At 43.1% G+C, this 19,458-nt stretch overlaps 2 protein-coding genes across 4 annotated transcripts in view; one reads left to right on the top strand and one right to left on the bottom strand.

The window, feature by feature from the left end:
- The window catches only part of LOC119690878 (serine/arginine repetitive matrix protein 1), a 63,001-nt gene that overhangs the window by 21,621 nt on the left and 21,922 nt on the right, over positions 1–19,458 (bottom strand). For 2 of the 3 annotated variants that reach the window (XM_048622253.1, XM_048622252.1), the window contains exon 1: positions 388–794. In XM_048622253.1, the coding sequence (XP_048478210.1) occupies positions 388–692 (305 nt within the window). In that variant the 5' untranslated portion in view covers positions 693–794. Of the gene's footprint in view, positions 1–387; positions 795–6,145; positions 6,312–19,458 lie in introns of those variants that run through there. The other variant, XM_048622254.1, reaches the window with a different exon arrangement.
- On the top strand, positions 15,190–15,622 carry LOC119690822. The gene has a single exon (XM_038106685.2). It carries the CDS (start codon positions 15,275–15,277, stop codon positions 15,521–15,523), a length of 249 nt encoding a protein of 82 aa, XP_037962613.1. The 5' UTR covers positions 15,190–15,274; the 3' UTR covers positions 15,524–15,622.

The following is a 19,458-nucleotide window of genomic DNA, read 5'->3' as shown; positions in this document are numbered from 1 at the left end:
CGCAGTAATGAATTCAAACTGAAACTGGGACCGAGAAAATAACATGTGATTTATTTACAAAACACTCTGCAAAGTGTTAGCGGAATGAATAACTCGGGCCTGTTTTGGCAGAGAAAAGGCTGCGTTGTTCCGGGAAATGTACGTCGACGTCGCCTCTTCATTACTGGAGCCGCCGCCGGCATTGTGTGTGTGTGTCGGACGCAACTTGAGAACTGCACTACGAGCTCGCCACCCACAACACACTGAACATAATGAACACTGAAAGTCCTTGTGCTCGGGAACTGGATGAACAGGATTATACACACACACATACACACAGTAAATGTATAAAAACGGTGACCCACTTTCAAATAATTGGCACCTGTGAGTGCTGGAGCACACACTCACCTCTCCAGCAAGCGGTCCCTGAGCTCCTGGTGGCGGCAGCGGGAGCGGCGGCGGCGGCTGGTCCCCGGCACGTGCGCGCGGCGCCGGCGCTGCACTGACTGAAGCTGAAGCCACGGACCGCCCCCCGCCGCGGGCGCACTTCTTATACTAGCGTCTTCCTCGCGGCGCCACACGTCCACTGCCGCGTCACAACGCAATCTCACCACACACCCACCGCAGCAGGTGGCAATGAACAGCATCTGTCTATGCGACTTCGTTTCTGCTTCAGCTCCCGTGTAAGTTTGTTTTTGTAGCCATAACTTCATTTTATGCGCGACATAAAGCTTTTATTCATAAGCTCCTAATGAAGCGTTGGGAAGTTAACGACAGCCCAACTAAAGAAGCGTTATGTTGAAGTGTCGGGATATTATATCCGATGCGGAACTGTTTCAGGAAACCGCCTTGATATTTGTATAATATACGTTGAAAGGTACTTATTTAGTATTTACTTGCGATTGTAAATTCAATATATTTATTTAAGTGTTAGGTTAAGTAATTACGTTATAATATTATAGATTGGAGACCCTTAAGAAGAAAGATACTTTGAAAAGAGTCGCGTGACTCACATGTGCTGAAATAAGTCGTATTATCGAGTAATAGTAGTGGCAGTGAAATAACAATGGGTCCCGGTTGTGGTGTTACATTTATTATAGTAGGTATTCACTATTCAGGGATCGCGGGTGATCCTAGTCCAACAATACAAACACATAATATTCACACACACACACACACATACACAGACACAGACACACAATCGCAGAATGGCTTAGCGAACCATTCACCAAGTGTTAGTTTCGTATGTTTAGTCCGGGATTAAGTTCTCCCTTTGGTAATAACGATCCGACTCGAGGGCTATCCTCAGCTAGGACTTTATCCGTGTAGATTTTCAGGCCCTGTAGCACAGGGCGCTGTTAAGACGTGATAAGAGTTCTCCGTCGCGCTCGCTCTTGAGGCAGCGCGATGTGAGTGAGCGCGATGCAAAACTCTTGTCACGTCTTAAATGCGCCCTGTACTAGCCCTTCAGGAGTCAAGTTCAATGCCAACCACTTAGTACTTGCTCCGCTCTCATTAAAATTACTGATGACCTTCGTAAGGCCGTGGACGATATCCAACTAACTCTCCTTACACTTCTTGACTTTAGCAACGCCTTCAACTGTGTCGATCATGATATCCTCTTGTCCATACTCCGTTCTCTTAATATGTCTGGCTCAGTAGCCGAGTGGTTCTCTTCCTACTTGAGTGGTCGCCGACAACGCATCCGGTCCGATGACATTGAATCGGACTGGTGTGATGTCACAGCCGGCGTGCCCCAAGGTGGTGTCCTTTCCCCTATCCTTTTTTCAGTATTTATCAATACGCTTGTCTCCGTTCTTAAGTTCACCTCTTACCACTTGTACGCTGACGATCTGCAATTGTATGTTTCCTGTGGTCCCGGTGATGTTTTGGAGGCTATTGACAAGATGACTGCTGATCTTGATGCAGTCAAAAATTGGACAGCAAACTACGGTCTCCTAGTCAATCCCTCTAAAACCCAAGTTATGTTTGTTGGCAGCAGGTATCACTTAGCTAGACTGCGAAACGGCCCACTACCACCAGTAATCTTCAATGGGGTTACTTTGCCTTACTGTGACAGTGTTAAAAACCTTGGTCTTCATATCCAGAATAACCTGTCATGGGAATTGCATGTCTCAGAAATTAGTCGCAAGATCTATGCCTCGATGCATGGACTAAAACGGTTGCAGAATTTCCTGCCGTACTCGACCAAAGTTACGGTAGTCAACTCCTTGTTGCTCCCTATCATTGACTACGCAGATGTGTGCTACCCTGATCTCACCGAAGAGCTACTTGATAAACTCGACCGTCTGCTCAACTTATGCATTCGCTATATTTTTGGCCTGCGTAAGTATGACCATGTCACCGATTTTCGTAATAAACTCAAGTGGCTCAACATCCGTCATCGAAGGAATGCTCATATTGTTTCCCTAGTATATGGTATAGTTTATAATCCTTGTGCCCCCTCTTACTTAACTGATCGCTTTTCATTCTTTGACTTTACTGACCGTCCTCAACGGTCAAGTCGAAATTTGCTCTTTCGTACCCCAGAGCATAATGCGGCAGGGTATTCGGATTCTTTCACCGTGTCAGCGGTTCGCTTGTGGAACCAGTTACCATTGCATATAAGGCAATCGCAGTCCATAGAAACCTTTAAGTCTAAGGTTCGTCTGCACTACCTCCAGAAGCAGAACAATCAGCAGCAGATCTAATAAATAGTTTATCTGTTTTTGTTGTAGTATGTAAGTGAGACGATGATATTATTATTTTTTGTTATAGTAACTATATATTTAAATTATGTATGTAGGTATACGTTTATTTTATAATATTATGTATAAGTAAGTATATGTTCTAGTGTTTAACAATATAGATATTAAACAAAATTAAACTGTCCTCATTGTCTTTTGCACTACCTATCACTTTCTCCACAACGCCCAAGGTTAACTGGAAGAGAATGCTTTTAGCATTAAGTTCGCCTATGTACAAAATTAATTTATGTGCAATAAAGAATTTAATAATAATAATAACCACTGTTTAAGCTTAATTTAGGGTATACTTTTCTCCATTCTGTTTATGTACTATTTACATACTCAATAGCAAAATTACATGGTATTATGGTATTATGGTAGCCCATTACATGAATAATGGATATGCATCGGTACTTCAGGCCCTTATAATGCTACAATGTAACGATAACGACCTACTAAATTTCAGATAACAAAAGTTTCAGTGTCAGTAAAGAAAATATATCGGCTATTATTTAAAGAGAAAAAGCACTCAGCCCGAACACAGGCCCAGTTAGTGAGTGAAAACATTTGGCACCGCGTCGCTGGCTGCTCGGGCCAAAACACTATTTACTTTTAAATGCATTTATTGAATAGAATTGTGATATTTTCCAGCAAGTAGTCGAGGCCACACTTACAGTAACCTACATACATAATTACATATACTATACAGTGTCGTCTTTTTAACATAATATGTACTATAGAATAGTAGCTTCTCCCGCAAGTTATTCGCATCGACTGTAAATTTTGTGAAAACGTATTTCTAACATAAATTTCATGTAGTCACGTTTAAAATGTGAAAAAAAAAAACTTTATTTTAACGTAGGTACACCTATACAACAATATCATAATGGAGTTAGGTCTACGTTAGCTTCTCTGTACGGTTAACAAAGAACTCTTGTAAGCAAATAAACCTTGGTCCTGCTTCTATTAAAAAAGATATAAATTATGTCGGCGGCGGCGGAACAGCGTCGGAACAAAAGGTTCTGTATAATTGTAGCGGCGGCTCCACGAGGTGTGTGGGTTGCAGGGGGAGGCAGGCTACCCTTCCGTCACGCTGTCAGCTGAAACTTGACTACAAAGAGTCTACATTTACGAAACGGAAAGTACTATGGTATGTATAGGTGTACCCTGAGCTTCCTCCTAGCAGGACGACGCGTCCGTGAGTTCCTCCAGGAGAGATCGAGCTCGGTGATATTGTAGCTGTAGTAGTATAGAGGGTTATTATTATAAAAAATATGAGTAAATTTTCAGCTCTTGCAACCGGCTTGTTGCCGGCAACTGAACTATTACTAATGAATAAAAATAGTCCCCACATAGGTATTTGTTATTATTATTAAACAATAATCTATAAATGTTTCTAACAAGCTAACTATCCATATAAAAGTTTTTATTTCAATAAAAGAAAAAGTATACAATAATCTTTTTGGTCCGTTTGAATTGAATGCCCCACTTCCTTTGGCCGTGACCTGGATTTGGGACAGAGAATGTATAATTCGCGAGTAAAACTTATAATACCTAATATCTATAGGTACATAAATTTTAATATTATGAGTGAGTTTGTACACCTGGATCGTCTAAACGGGATATTTGTTAATATCCCCTTTCTAATAAGCTCAGGGAGCTCTACATAGCTGTTCTAATAAAAGCTTACATAAAACGCAATATAATTACCATCCTATGAAACATGTTCCGTAAGCCGTGTTGTTATTAAATATTCCACAAGTTATTTATAATGTTGCTCCGACAGTTGCTCGCTGCACGACGTGACGTGACTAATACTGACTAATCGCTGAAATTGATTAACTTTGCTGAAACTCGGTGTAAATAATGTAAACGTGTATGTTGTGAGTGTGCGAGTAGATACTTTACTCCCTTTTCCTTACTGGAGGAATAGTCTTATTGTGATCAGCTCACTTTGGATTTGATCGACATATTGTATAGCACTGATGCCTCCTATCTCTACTTGAATTTCAGGGAAGTAGTTGTTGCCACTTGCGAAGACGACAACTTTCAGCGAAAATGCGAGTGATTCTTCCGCTTCGTCAATTAAAATAGGGTGTTATATTTCTGTTGAAACACAGAACTGTGTGATCTTTACAAATAATACAATAGATACATGAACGTATATTTTTATAATAATATGATCATGACAATAGATTTTTATTTGTAATTTACTGAGAGCTACAACATAATCTTGTTGTTGTCAATTATAATTTTCCAGCTCACTCCACACACATTGCTCGAAGCTGCCCTACATCTGAATGGTCACTCTAGCTTACGAAAAACTAAGTTTCAGAGCGCTGCCGCTGCTGCGCTAGCCACGAGTCTATCTGGTTGTATTATGTGGTAGTTCATGTGATTGAATGACATGGCTCGTTCGTTAGTCGTCGATCAAGATAGAGTGGCCCCCCATCACCGGCGGGAACACTATTCCGCATGGTCGTCTAGTGGAGCGCGACGCATGAAGCGATTCCAGGAAACTCTAGTCCAACCACTATCTGTGCTAGCACTACTCTATCGCCGCGGTCGCCCTTCACCCCACACCTGCACACCGCCAGCAACTCTAGTTACAAATAAATAATACCTCTATTTTCGTCATGACCCACTTTAGAATTCGGCAGCGGCCCTAGACAAAGCGGTGCTGACGTATAGTAATGGCCAAAACTCGTGTGTCGGGTAAATCAATTCAGGCAATTTAATAGTGGACGGTCGAGCGATCGATACAGTCATTAGCGCAGGTGGCGGCGGCGGCGGCGGTGTCACGAGTCATTTGGTAATGACTCGTCGAGCTACGCCGGTACCTAATCCCGGTAACGCGATTACGCCCAACTGAAGCCACACACAGCAACATCGATCATGCGAGATGCTCTTCCGTGTTAGTTCTGTAATAATACTTATAATGACTGATGGTTCTGCTTCCGAGGGTCTACCACAAACGCGCGAGTTATTTGACTTTGTATATTGCTGGCTTTTCTTATGATGCAATGGTATAAAGTGCGGTTAGCACAGGCGCTCCGAAACTGCGTCCACATTTTGTCAATCAGGAGTAGCCCCCAGGGACGGCCGCAGTGGGGGCGCCCACACTCATCTCTACAGACTCTACACTTTAAACTTTTACGGGCGTTATCCGGCTGACCACAGTCACTTGGGTCATGTGTGGCTTAAAAAGATACAAAGTATTTTTATTAATTGAAAATGTACCTTTCGCAACTCTCTAGTTGCTACTACTACTACTACTTCTGGTTCTTTCGATGAAATTAAGACCTGCCTACAGTGTACACGTCTAGCATACATCCCACATTGTGAAGAACAATACAATTTTAGATGTCGCAGAGTGGAGTCTTATAGCTAAGTAACTATGTGTTTTACATGTGACTGACCGTGCTTGGCGCGTGGGGCTGCGCGGCTGGTGGTGGGGCTCGGGGCCCCCGGGGGGCGCGGGGGGCGTGGGGCTACAGGGGGCGGGGGGCGCGGGGCTGCCCCACGCGTCGCGCACGGTGCTCAGCACGCGCCGCAGCGCCGGCGATGGCGCCTCGGACCCGCCTCCTGAAACACACAATCACATTATACATAAGTAAGTTATCAGTAAGTACATAACATACTCTATACACTATAGATTCCAGGGAATATTTAGAAACTACAAGTATCTAATCTCATAATTAAGTTTATGTCTTCAACTCATCACAATCACACTTAATACGACGAGATATAGCGCAGCAGTTGACGATACAGTTCTAACGTCAGGGTGAGAAACACCTTTCTCCAAATACAACACAAAATTAATTAAATAAGTAATGTTCAGAACTAGAATGACGCGTACTTTACGAAAAACCCTTATTTAATAATGTTAGAACCCTTATGAAGAGAAAACCCTTTTCTCTTATTATTAAGGTTTCAGTAAAGTGAAGTCCCTGGAGTCCCTATAGGCCTCATGTTTAAAACATGAGGAGACGCCTTATAACGGTATAAGATCGAACATAATATATTTACGTCACCAGCCGCAAATGTAACTTCTGAGTAAGTTCTTATCAGTTTACGTAAAATCATACATATAAAAATAAAGAGTCACGATGACGCCAGCAGGCGGCAGCGGCAGGTGACCCAGGTGAGGGTCACCCGAGCCCGGAGCCGCAGATAATGAAGTCTCGGGGTAATTAATGGACAGCGAGTGACCACGCGGGGGCGGGGGCGGGGACGGGAGCGCGGGGGGCGGGGGCAGGGGGCGACAAACCAAGATCTATCACCGAGGCTTTTAATCTATTTGTAATGTGGTGTGTCGTGGTGAGACACTCCACTTGACTAATCGAGAGTTTCGGGTGTAGGCGTCTGTTGAGGTGAAGACAACGCCGGCATAGCAGTGGACCTAGGAGAACTGCAGAGTTGATCCCCAGGAGTGACTAGATGTCACGTGAGCATACAAATATAGCATACATAGGTACCTACATAATTTGTGCTCACGACTGTAATATCTAAAGGGGTAGTCAGTGGCGACTCGCAAGCGAGCCACCCGCTTTTCACTGTACAAGTGTGAGCAATGCGCCCAAGAATGAAAAAAATAAAATAAAATGAAAGTAAATCTTGTATTATACTTCGCATTTCGTCCTCAAGATTAGTATTATTTATTTATATACACATGTAGTAACGCATAGGTACAACCACTCTGCACTGTATTTTTGAGGGTACTTTAATATTTTGAAATTTTCGTACTACCCACCTTATCCATTACTCACCTCAGCGGCGTCAACTCCCAGTCCTATCATACGCAGTTCAGTGCTCGACCACTCCACTTGTGTTCTCCCACTGAAATAAATTAAATAAAAATGTCCAAAAGGAAGCAGACTGTTAGTCTAGAAGACGATCTTGGTCGTCTTTATAAGAAGATGAAAAAATTAGAGAAGAAAATACGTTCCTGCAAAGAAAATGTAGAAGGTATGTACAAGTGATTTATATTTTTAAAGTGCAATAGTGATTCATAAGAGCTATCTAATAAAATAAAATAAATGCAATCGAGATAGTCGCTGGGGCTATTTCACCGCATTCTGTTTTCGTTTGCGCGTAACCCGCTGGGGGTTTCGCCTACCTGATTTTTTTAGTTAACGCCCGTTAACTAAAACTTTTCTGCGCCTACCTTTACTGATTAGGCAATCATTAAAAGACACATACGGAGCAGTGTTTACTGCATAGAAAAGCCGTCACGACATCTGTCTGATACCTATTTGTGTTGTGGCTCTTTATAGAACCACCAGAGCCGGATCCAGGCGAGGGCACGTCCGGCGCTGTGCCAGGCGGCGCGGACCTCGACATGCCGGAGCTGTGGCTGGCCACGCCGGAGCACGACGCGCCGGACGTCTACCCCGCCCCCACCCCCGCGCCCGGCCCCGCCGCGGCCACGGTCCACGACATGCTGCAGCAGGACCCGCCTGGTGAGATCTATGCCACTAATCAACAACAGCTGTTGGACGCAGGCGCCCCTGTAGAACAGTCTTTAGAAGAACTGATTAGCAGTCTACCCGCTCCGCCCCTCGCGGGCGAAGATAATATGCCCGACACTGTCGACCTAGACGACGAAGTACTCAAAATTCTTGGTGAAGACCCTTCATCAACTACTAAATACGGCCCTGAAATAAGAAAAGAATTAGCTTCTAGATTGCAACATATAGCTACCGAAGGATTAAGTAAGGAATCTCGTACAGAGTTAATTAGAAAATACCCTTTGCCTTCAAACTGCCTCAGTGTGGGTGCACCTTCGTTGAACCCGGAGTTAAAACTTAATTTGCAAGAAAATTCCATTAAACGAGATAAGGGAATTGAATCCAAACAGTCTCAAATGGCTAGCGCCATATCTTGTCTAACTGAGGTTATTTCATTGCATCTTAACTCAAAAGAACGAAATAATACAATTCTACAGAAACTTATGGATGCCGCACGCATTCTTTGCGACATACAACATGGAGACTCTGTAACCAGACGAAACTTTATTGTGTTTGGAGTAAGAAATGACATGCAGGAGCCCTTAAGACGGACTAAGATCGATACTTTCTTATTCGGGGAGAATCTCCCAGAAACACTAAGATCGGCGAAAGCCGTGAATAAATCCAGCGCGGAGCTGAAAGTTCCAGAAAGCAGCAAGAATTCAGCTAGCAAAACAAAATCTGTAGCAAATCAACCTTTAAACCGCAAGGCTGCTCCCGCGCGCAGGCCAGCAGGAGCGGCGACGGCGCCCCCGCCGCGCTACCGGAGAGAGCCTGCCCCCCGCGCGCAGCGACCCCCCCCGGCCCCGCCCGCGCCTGCATACAGGACGTCGTGGACTCAGCCGCCACCGCCGCCGCCGCCGCGCCGGCGATACTAGATCCAGTTAAGTACGCCGGTCGCCTTACCTACTTTATTGAACAATGGTCACGGATAACACGTGATCATAAAATATTGTCATGGATAGAAGGCTATGTTATAGAATTTTCCACGCCGGCCATTCAAAGCTCACCACCGACTACGCCGGTTTACACAATGTCAGAAATTGCAGAATTTAAAGAAGAAATTGTTAATCTTCTAAAGATTGGTGCAATTTCGGAGTGTCAGCCATGTAGTGAGCAATTTCTGTCATCGATTTTTTTGATACCTAAATCAAACGGCAAAAAACGATTCATTTTAAATCTTAAAAACTTAAACAAATTTATAATAACAAGTCATTTTAAACTAGAAGATTTACGTACAGCAGTAAAATTAGTCACTTATAATTGTCATATGGCTACAATCGATCTTCAGGACGCATATTTTTTATTAAAAATTCATGAAAGTTCTCGTAAATTTTTACGCTTTACATTCGAAGATAAACTTTACGAATTTAATGTCTTACCGTTTGGGTTAAATACTGCGCCATACGTGTTCACTAAAATCATGAAACCCGTCACTAAGTTGCTGCGCTCTGCCGGATTCTTATCAACCCTTTATTTGGACGACTGGTGTCTATTCGGCCAAAACAAAGAACAATGCCTGTTAAATGTTAAAATAACAAAGGAATTACTGACTTCTCTCGGCTTCATTATCAATGAAAAGAAGAGTGTTTTTACACCTTCTACTTCTTGTAAGTTTTTGGGAATGATTATTGACTCCAATAAACTACACATTGCTCTGCCCGCTGAGAAGAGGCTACGCATTAAATCAGAGTTAGAAAACTTCATTAAACTAAAACGCTGTAAAATTAGGAAATTTGCACAGCTCGTAGGTTTGCTCGTATCAGCCTGTCCGGCCGTTGAATATGGGTGGCTGTACACTAAGGAGATGGAGCGATGTAAATATCTAAATCTTAAACACAGTAATGACGATTACGATTCTTTCATGACCATTCCCGAGTCCCTCCTTCCCGATGCACTCTGGTGGTTGCGTTCCATCGGCAGTGCCACTCATCGTATCAGACACGACGAGTATCACACCGAGATATACTCCGATGCCTCAACTACGGGGTGGGGCGCGGCTTGTAACGGGGAAACTGCTAGCGGGCAATGGTCAAGTAGCGAACGCCTGTACCACATAAATTATCTCGAACTCTTAGCAGCGTTCATTTCCTTGAAAGTTTTTGCTAAACATCTCCACAACTGCCAAATACTCTTGAGATTGGACAATGCAACAGCAATTTCTTACGTTAATAGAATGGGAGGAATCCAATTTCCTCACCTAACTTATATATCAAAACAAATATGGCAGTGGTGTGAATGTCGCAAACTTTTTGTGTTTGCATCTTACATTAGATCCAAAGATAATTCAATCGCCGACGCCGAGTCTCGTAAGGTCCACCCAGATATAGAGTGGGAATTAGCAGATCACGCCTTTCAATACATTATTAGTAGGTTTGGAAAACCCGAAATAGACTTATTTGCAAGTCGCATTAATAAGAAGTGTGATAATTACATTTCATGGGAACGTGATCCAGACGCACTTACTGTAAATGCATTTACGGTACCGTGGTCAAAATATTTTTTTTACGCGTTTCCTCCATTCTCAATTATAATAAAAACATTGAGAAAGATTGTTTCTGACAAAGCCACGGGTATAGTTATTATTCCCATGTGGCCATCACAGCCCTGGTACCCACTTTTCTTGTCGCTTGTTATTTCCGAAACAATAACATTCACGCCTAACGACAATGCTCTAATATCTCATTCCAGCAGTCCGGAGCGCCAGATACACGCGTCCCTTACCCTGGCGGCCGCAGTGTTGTCCGCGAGGCGCTCTCCAGACGCGGCACGCCACCAGGCTCGCTAGACATACTTATAGCTTCTCTTTCGGATAACTCCATGAAACAGTATGACGTCTGTTTAAAGAAATGGTGGTCATTTTGCCAAAACCAAAACATCGATGTTTATTCAGCGTCCACACCAACAGTAATTTCATTTCTCACTATGTTATACAATAATGGCTCACAATACGGCACGCTAAATACGTGCAGATCAGCCCTTTCATTAATTTTAGACCACGATATAACATCGGATAGTAGATTAAAGAGATTTCTAAAAGGTGTTTTCCGTTTACGGCCACCTTTACCCAAGTATAATTCTACTTGGGATACCAACTGTGTTCTAGATCACCTAGACACTTGGTACCCTAACGAAAATATTTCGTTTGATCAGCTATCTAGAAAGACCTTAACGTTGTTAGCTCTTACTACTGCTCATAGGATGCAGACCCTATCTAAAATTAATGTTAAAAATGTCGAGTGTCAATCAAATACCATTGCTATTAAAATTCCAGATTTTATTAAAACTACAAGACCCGGCTCTAAACAACCAATTATCTACTTACCGTTCTTCAGAGATAAACCTTCTATATGTCCTGCACAGACTTTGATTGCTTATTTGGATAGAACAAAAGAATTACGTAAGTCTGACTACTTATTTATCGGCTTAAAGAAACCACATAAAGCAGTGTGTACACAGAGCCTAAGCCGGTGGATAAAGCGCACGCTGAGCGAGTGCGGGATCGACGCGCGCGTGTTCTCCGCGCACAGCACGCGGCACGCGGCCGCGTCGCGCGCGCGCTCGCTCGGCGTCAGCGTGGACGCCATACGCAGGACCGCGGGCTGGAGTGGAAACTCCAATACTTTTGCAAGGTTCTATAATAGAACCATTCTTGCAAATGATGATTTATCACTAGCCCAGGCTATAATTAACGATTTTTAATTAAGTACTTATAAAAAATTATAATATGTAGATCATTGTAATATGTATAATCATGTATCATGAATCACCTGAAATCATCGTATAATTTCGCAAAATTAAGAAGTTGCGCTAAATTTAATGTTAACTAAGTGTATTTAGCTGATTAAGTATGTAACTGTTATCATTATTATAATAATAATTTTATACATTGTTACTGATCCATAAATAATTATGTGGACATAATATATTTATGATTGTTAAAATAATTCTGTTTTCATTGACAATTTCCCGCAAAAAATTACTCTCAAAGTCTACATGTGTATATAAATAAATAATACTAATCTTGAGGACGAAATGCGAAGTATAATTAATGATTAAACGAACTTACCTTAGTGAAGTTCTATCATAATTATACGAAGCATTTCGTCCGAAGAGATTAGTATGAACATCCCTCCCTCCCGTTACTGTTATCTGATAACATAACCCAGAAACGGGAAAGCTTGTCAATTAAAATAACGTGATCAACACTTAACTCTCAACTTAATGATAGGACTGGGAGTTGACGCCGCTGAGGTGAGTAATGGATAAGGTGGGTAGTACGAAAATTTCAAAATATTAAAGTACCCTCAAAAATACAGTGCAGAGTGGTTGTACCTATGCGTTACTACATGTGTATATAGTGGTTGTACCTATGCGTTACTACATGTAAATAAATAATACTAATCTCTTCGGACGAAATGCTTCGTATAATTATGATAGAACTTCACTAAGGTAAGTTCGTTTAATCATTAATTGTAATCGTTATTTTTATTTTGATGGGATCTAAACAGCTCAGTTATAACGTTATGAGTTATTTAATGTTGATGCAGGCAACTAGAGTTATGTGAGTAATACACGATAGGTACTTGGTATTGGCACTAAACGACCATAACTTCCACAGGCGCTGAAATCTACCGCCAAGTTTCAAGCTGTTTGTCCTGTTTTGTATTGAAGCAAATTTATAACTTTTTAAAACGTTATTTCAATAAGCGTATTGTCGGTGAAACGGAAAGATAAATGATGGTGTACCGGGCCGGCGGAACATTGCTCGATCAATATCAAACTTGATTAAATTCCTGAACGACCGAGCGCCGATGAAAACAGTTAAGTACCTTTTACATTTTTGTTCGATGAAAACGCTGAAGCGCGAGACCTGGTTTAACAGCTAATTGGAATGTTCACATTTTGTTCTCACTTGTACGCGCTCGGGGGCTTTGTTTCTGAACAGATAAAGTAATTAAAAAGGCTTTACTTTCAGTTTTTATTACAAGTAGACTACCGTGTTTTATTAGTTAATTTTTAACGATACTTAATCTGTTTTTTTCTGTAAAAAAGATTATATGGATAAATAAGTTCTACTGAAGGGCATCAACAAGGCACCGCACGAGGTCGCCCGACGCTCGGAGCAGCATCGCCGTGGGACGCCCCGCCGCCGCCTCGGCTCGTCGTCAGAATCTATTTGGTACGAAGTGCAGCTCAAATGTTCGGAGAAATGCATTACAAATTCTGAATTCAGCCTCGGCGCAGTCACTCGGCACGCTTCACGGCGCTTCGTAACGCTATTTCCTCCACAAATACCAATACCTAACTAGATGACTGAGTTAGTGGGCATTGCTATAGCTCTATAGGTATTGCTGTTTGTTGACGGTGCACGGTTGTGGTGGATGCAAATTGGATGAAGACATTATCAAAATGTGTTCTACCTCTATGCAAGCAGTGAGGAGGACTTTGTTAATAAACAAACATCCTCCGTCAAACTTAATATACGTAATCTGTCCATCGTTCAATAATTAATTTATAAGTATATCATTGGCAATAGGTACCTATGTAGGGGAATGATATTTATAAGCTTATAAACATGTACACACGAGAAAAATAGTGAGAAGTTCTTGGTGAAAAATATAAAATGCAATTTCTTTGAACATTTAGAACCGCACAGTTTCTTCTGCACATAAAGTCCGCGTCGCACGTGGCGAGCGGCGAGATAACAACACAGTTTAATGCACAAGATAACAATGCTTGTTCCGAGCGGCACACGGCGACTAATGTCCTTATGTAACTAAACCACACACCTATGTAACTATATGTATAGTGTTATACACTATACAGGGTGCACAGTGTGCATTATTAATAGTGAGCGGTGTAAGCTAGCAGCCCGGCGGCCTGTGGACCACGCGGCACATGGAATATTATATGGCGGCTTACTGCGACTTGTACAGTTTACGGACATATTTAGAATTTAGAGACAGTTACATGAGTATGGTGAGACCATATCCCCGGGTGTTCAGATGTAAATAAATGAGGACGCTTCAGTAGGCACAGGTGGCGAGCAGTTCACTCAGCACGAGCACCGTATCCTAACAATGTTTTAAACGTGAATGTTTGGAAATATCTAAGTTTTCTCCTTCACGTGAAAACGTCTAAAAGAATTTTCATGACAACCTTGGATAAACACATAGGGTATTTTTTATCCCAGAATTCCAACCAGAATAAATTATGGATAAACGAAGCTCGCGGGATGCAGCCTTCAACACCGCTCTGCAAGAGCGAGGCGCGGCGCCGCACAGTGGGCCGAGAAACAGAGATAATAGACTCACGGTCAGGGGGGTGTAAAGTTAAGACTGTTTTTTAGTTTTTTTTAATATTAAAGATTTTATATTTTATTTTATTACATAGCAATAATTATAATAATATATTTTTAGAAGCACTATCATCTTTTGATTCATATAACTTTTCCCATATACAACGTTAGTATAACGATCACACAAAAAGTTGCGTGGTTCGCCATTTCGGGCCGCGGGACCATTGAAAGTTGGCCAGTGGCTCATTGAGCCGTGGACAGAGTCTTGTATGACTTATTCGAAATTCCTTTTTAGTGGTCATTTGCTGGCTATACATAATGATCATTTCATAATCAGCTGACTATATCGATATAGTTGAGGTAAACCTAGTAAGTAATTCTGTATTTATTTTCCTCCTATAATTTTATAATGGCATTTGAGATCCCCCTTGTAAGAATTCAGGGTAGTGTTAATGATGCCTTCGAAAATTGCAGGCATGGCATGGTCCATAAAATTCCTTTTTGAAATTAGGTTGACTTTTAATTCTGGGGCCTCATGATCTATAAATAATAAATAGTTGAATGTTGTGTGGGGGTGTGAGGGTGGCACCGCCGCCGCCCCGCGCGCCCGCCCCCGCCCCCGCCCCGCCCCCGCCCCGCCCGCGCCCCCGCCCGCGCGGCCGGCGCGCCGCACAGTGGAGCCAGCCCCCGCCGCGGCCGCACGTCGCCCGACCGCTCCCCGCGACTCACTCAGCAGCATGCAGGCCGCCAGCGCGGAGCCCAGCAAGGCGGAACTCGAGGCGGAGTTCCGCGCCGACGACCCCGCCGTGGCGCACGCCGCCACCAAGATCCAGGCCTCCTTCCGCGGCCACCAGGTGCGCAAGCAGACCGAGAAGGACAAGCAAGACAAGGAGGACATCGAGAAGATCGACCTCAGCGACCCCGAGCTGAACAAGGCCGCCAACAAGATCCAGGCGTCCTTCCGCACGCGCAAGGACAACAACTGAAGCCCCGGCCCCCGCCGCCGCCGCCGTCGCCTCCACCGCCCGCCGCGACGCTACACGTAGGTTATTTTGTTGTAAAAAAATAAACATTTAAAAAATCTAGACACACCTTTTTCTCTTAGAAAATTAACTCGAGTGACTCATCCCGGTGAGCTAACTGATGCTTAATGTAATGTCTTCAGGGTAACGTGTAAGAGTTAAGATTGTTGTCGGTCAATTGCCGCTCGGCGGGCTCGCGCCTGCCCGAGTGTGGATAACTTGAGAGCTTTATTGTTTGTTGACTAGAAGTAATAGAACCCTTTATACATAGATGCAGTGTCATGTCACGTGTGAGCAATGTGCACATCGATGGATCCTACAATACTGTTACTACCGCTCCGTCCGAGTTCCTTCTAGTGCTGCCCTATCTATCACTTTTTAATATTTTCAAAATATAATAGCCACATTTTGACCTTTGTGATACGAGTATATATATACTAACTACAAATAATTAACTGTTATGTTTCCAAACAAAATACATAGAACTTTATTTATTTTGTCTTTTCAAATGTTTAGAAATAATTAAAGCATGATCTCTGCCTTTATATTATACACAATGTACCTTGTTCTTAAAACTATTAGAAAAATAAAACTTTAACTACCTACCTAAATTAGTTTCTCCTTCTTATTATCTGTGTCATTCATTAAACATTACAAGTAGCCGTAGCAGTCATTACATTACAATAGTAATTAGCAGTAGCAGTCCACTGCAGCTCACGCTCTCTAGTAGGATATAAACTCATCATCATCTCTCAGGCAGTTATTATTCTGTGTCTCTGGTAGACAACTGAGTCACATCGACCTATCCTATCCATCTAGTTGGAAATCACTATTAAGTACCTACATTTTACTGGAGGAAAGTCAGAACTTGTAAAGCCAGATCAATACAAAGTAGACTATTCTATTCACGAGTGCCCTATGTTGTAAGTTTTCAAGGTGAGGAAGACTAATAATAACCGATAATATGTTTACTTTGTGTTGCTACATTCTGTAAAATCGATATAACTTCAATAACAAAGTTTATCTATCAGTCAGTCGGTAGCGGATATTAGAGTGGCGTCGGCGAACAGTTGCCCGCGCTCCCGCGGCCGACGCCTCGCACATTAACAAAACAAACAGGTGCTGCGATGTGCGAGCAGTGACGTCACGGGCACGGGCCGGTAGTGCTGACGTCACACGCGCGAGTGAGAGTAGTCCCCTTGATCTGCGAGCACCGGCCAAGGAGACGCCTATAGAGCGGGAATAAAAACTGGGTAACGAAGTAGAGCCGCGCCCTGCTGCCCCGACATAGGGCGCACAGTCGCGCGACACGCAGGCTCGGCACACTGCCGGGCCGCCCAGACACGCCGGAGCCACATAAATCCACATTACACAATATTGGAACATTGATGTTCTAGTGCCTACTGGGCTTTTAATGTTTCACTCGGTGAAGGTTTCTGGTTTGGTTGAGTGCAGTTGTATGGCAGCGGAGACGTGGGTGCTTGTGTATAATTTAATTAAAGTAATTACCGTGCCAGTTGGAGTAGATGAGTGCGAGTACATGCAGAGTGGCGACTACGTACTAGGTACTGGCCACACGCTGGTACGCGCGCCTCGTGCGGCGGTGTATTTGTGGAGATTAGAGCCGCACGTGGAATGCTTTTAACTTTAAGCTTCTCAGTAATGCAAAGTTTTAAAAGCCAACAGAGTACATTTTCCATACTAAACAAACATTTAAACAACCGCAGATATCCCGCTCTTCGTTTAAATAATGTTCACTGAAATATTCCAGACGGTGCGGTAGGGCTTTTTTAAAATGCTTAGTGTCTTTCCTGATTTTCTAGATGAAAATACTTTACCATAGGTAGGATTTCAGAGGAGCTATAGGTTTTTATTTAAGTCTAATAGGTTGATAGGTAAGTATTCTTAAAAAAACGTAGGCCTGTAATGGAAACTATAATAAAATCTAATTAATCTGATGGTCTTTGAGCGAAAGAAATGGATTTAATATGTAAAGTTTTGCAATTGCATTGCGTTTTATCTTTGCCACACTATAATAAAGGTTATTAGGTCAAACGGTAAGTTTATAAATAAAATGTAGTTCAAACCCTCAGGCGGCCCCCGCCCGCAGGAGCGTGTCCCCCGCCCCCGCGCCCCCGGCCCCCGGCCCCCGGCCCCCGGCCCCCGGCCCCCGGCCCCCGGCCCCATGTCCCGGCGACAGTAGCGTGCGGCCCACTGTGCAGCTTGCAGCCGCAACCACCATGAAGTGCCGCGAGCACTTGAAAACTTCCAGGATCAGTTTGACATTCTTTTATTAAAATGATATTGAAAATACTACATAGATACATGAAGTATTATACGTGATAATAAGTAATAGAAGGAGTAGGTAATTACTGTTAGGCTGAATAAAAAAAAACAGTAGGTAAGTAGGTATGTATATCAAATATTTACAAAACATAAAAAGGAAATATTCTGCAAAGAACCGAACAGACTGCATTGCGTTTGGAATTGACAGAGCTATTACTCATGTTTTGTCGACAAGAAGCGCTCGATACCAGCTCTAACTGCTCCCAACATTATAAATCAACCCGCTTCAGTTTTTCAGCTCCGCGGGGCGCCGGGACAGCTCGGCTGGTTTCATAAGTCGCCTGAAACTGCGGATATTTTCTCGGATTGCTTTAAAAAGAAATGACCTGATTTTATGATATAAAATCGTTTTCCAATACTGAAGCAATACAAAAAACTCGTTTGTTTTCATAGCATTCAGCGGACGGTGGCATTTTTAATTGGTTTTGTTTACCTGGCCGGGAGCGCGTAGTATAAAACGACTACTTACCTAGTACCTGCTGCAGGCAAAAACGTTTCTTAATTAATGAATTTACTATTTGGGTTTTGCATTTCGTTACGAAATAAGGGATAAAAGAAAGTTGTTCCAGTGACCGAGTGAGTCGGTGTAGGTGAACTAACATAATATTTTTTCGCAAACTGAAACTCGTAGAATAAAAGTTTGTTAGTAGTTTTTTGACGAGCGGTGCCGCTGTTCCCTGACAGGCATCACCCTGTACCTGCATGGAGCGTCGGGCGCAGGCGGCGGCGGCGGCGGCGGCGGCGGGTGGTGCACGCGCCTCCTGTCCGCTCGACTGCTCGCGTGCGGGTCGCACGGAGTATTTTAAGATCCCCCTGTATCTACATGTAGTCGTACGAACAGTTGAGCACGTACAAGTTAGTTGTACAAGGTATAAACTTCATGTTATTATAAGCTGAAACTGCTGAAACTATAGAGACTCAGTGACCTGGAATTCTTTACAACTGTGAGGCTTATCGGGTCTCACCGCCGGGAATTATCTCTTCATCATCAGTAACGAGGCGCAAAGTTGGAAATCATAACCGTAAGTATAATTGTAGTTGTCCGTCTGTAATGGGCGCGTGGCGTGTGCGGGCGGGTTGACCTCTCGCGTGACGTCACGCCAGACCTGCCTGATGTACTGAACCTTCAGTGAATTAGAACTGATTTATATATCATAATCATTACACTGTCCACTCATACAATGTAAGCTATTTTCGTCTCTCCATACTAGTGCACATGGCCTGTTCTTGTCCCTACTGAGACTGTGTCGACATCATTTAACTATAAATAATACGAGCTCGTAGCGCTGCTGGAGCGATGCTAAGGATGAATGCTTTGATAAGCAGGTATGAATGCTTCAGCAAGCATTAGGTCTACCTATCCACTCTTTCAACATCATGAGTTATCTATAATACACTGTTGGATGCCAGATAATAGGCTTCCTTATGTAGAAATCCCCCCCCCCCCGCTCGCCCTCAAGCGGTTAAGACGTGTTTACTTTTGCTCCGTCAATTAAATTAAGAAAAGCTATCTACAACAGTTTAATCGAACCTTAAACTATTAATACTAGTGC

This window comes from Plutella xylostella, chromosome 7 (genome assembly GCF_932276165.1).
Source record: "Plutella xylostella chromosome 7, ilPluXylo3.1, whole genome shotgun sequence".
Lineage (NCBI taxonomy): Eukaryota > Metazoa > Arthropoda > Insecta > Lepidoptera > Plutellidae > Plutella > Plutella xylostella.
Note: the sequence above shows the minus strand (reverse complement) of the source record. Positions and strands in the feature narration are given on the sequence as shown.

Coding starts and splice junctions, on each gene's coding strand:
- LOC119690822 (XM_038106685.2), top strand. CDS start 15,275: ATGCAGGCCGCCAGCGCGGAGCCCAGCAAGGCGGAACTCGAGGCGGAG.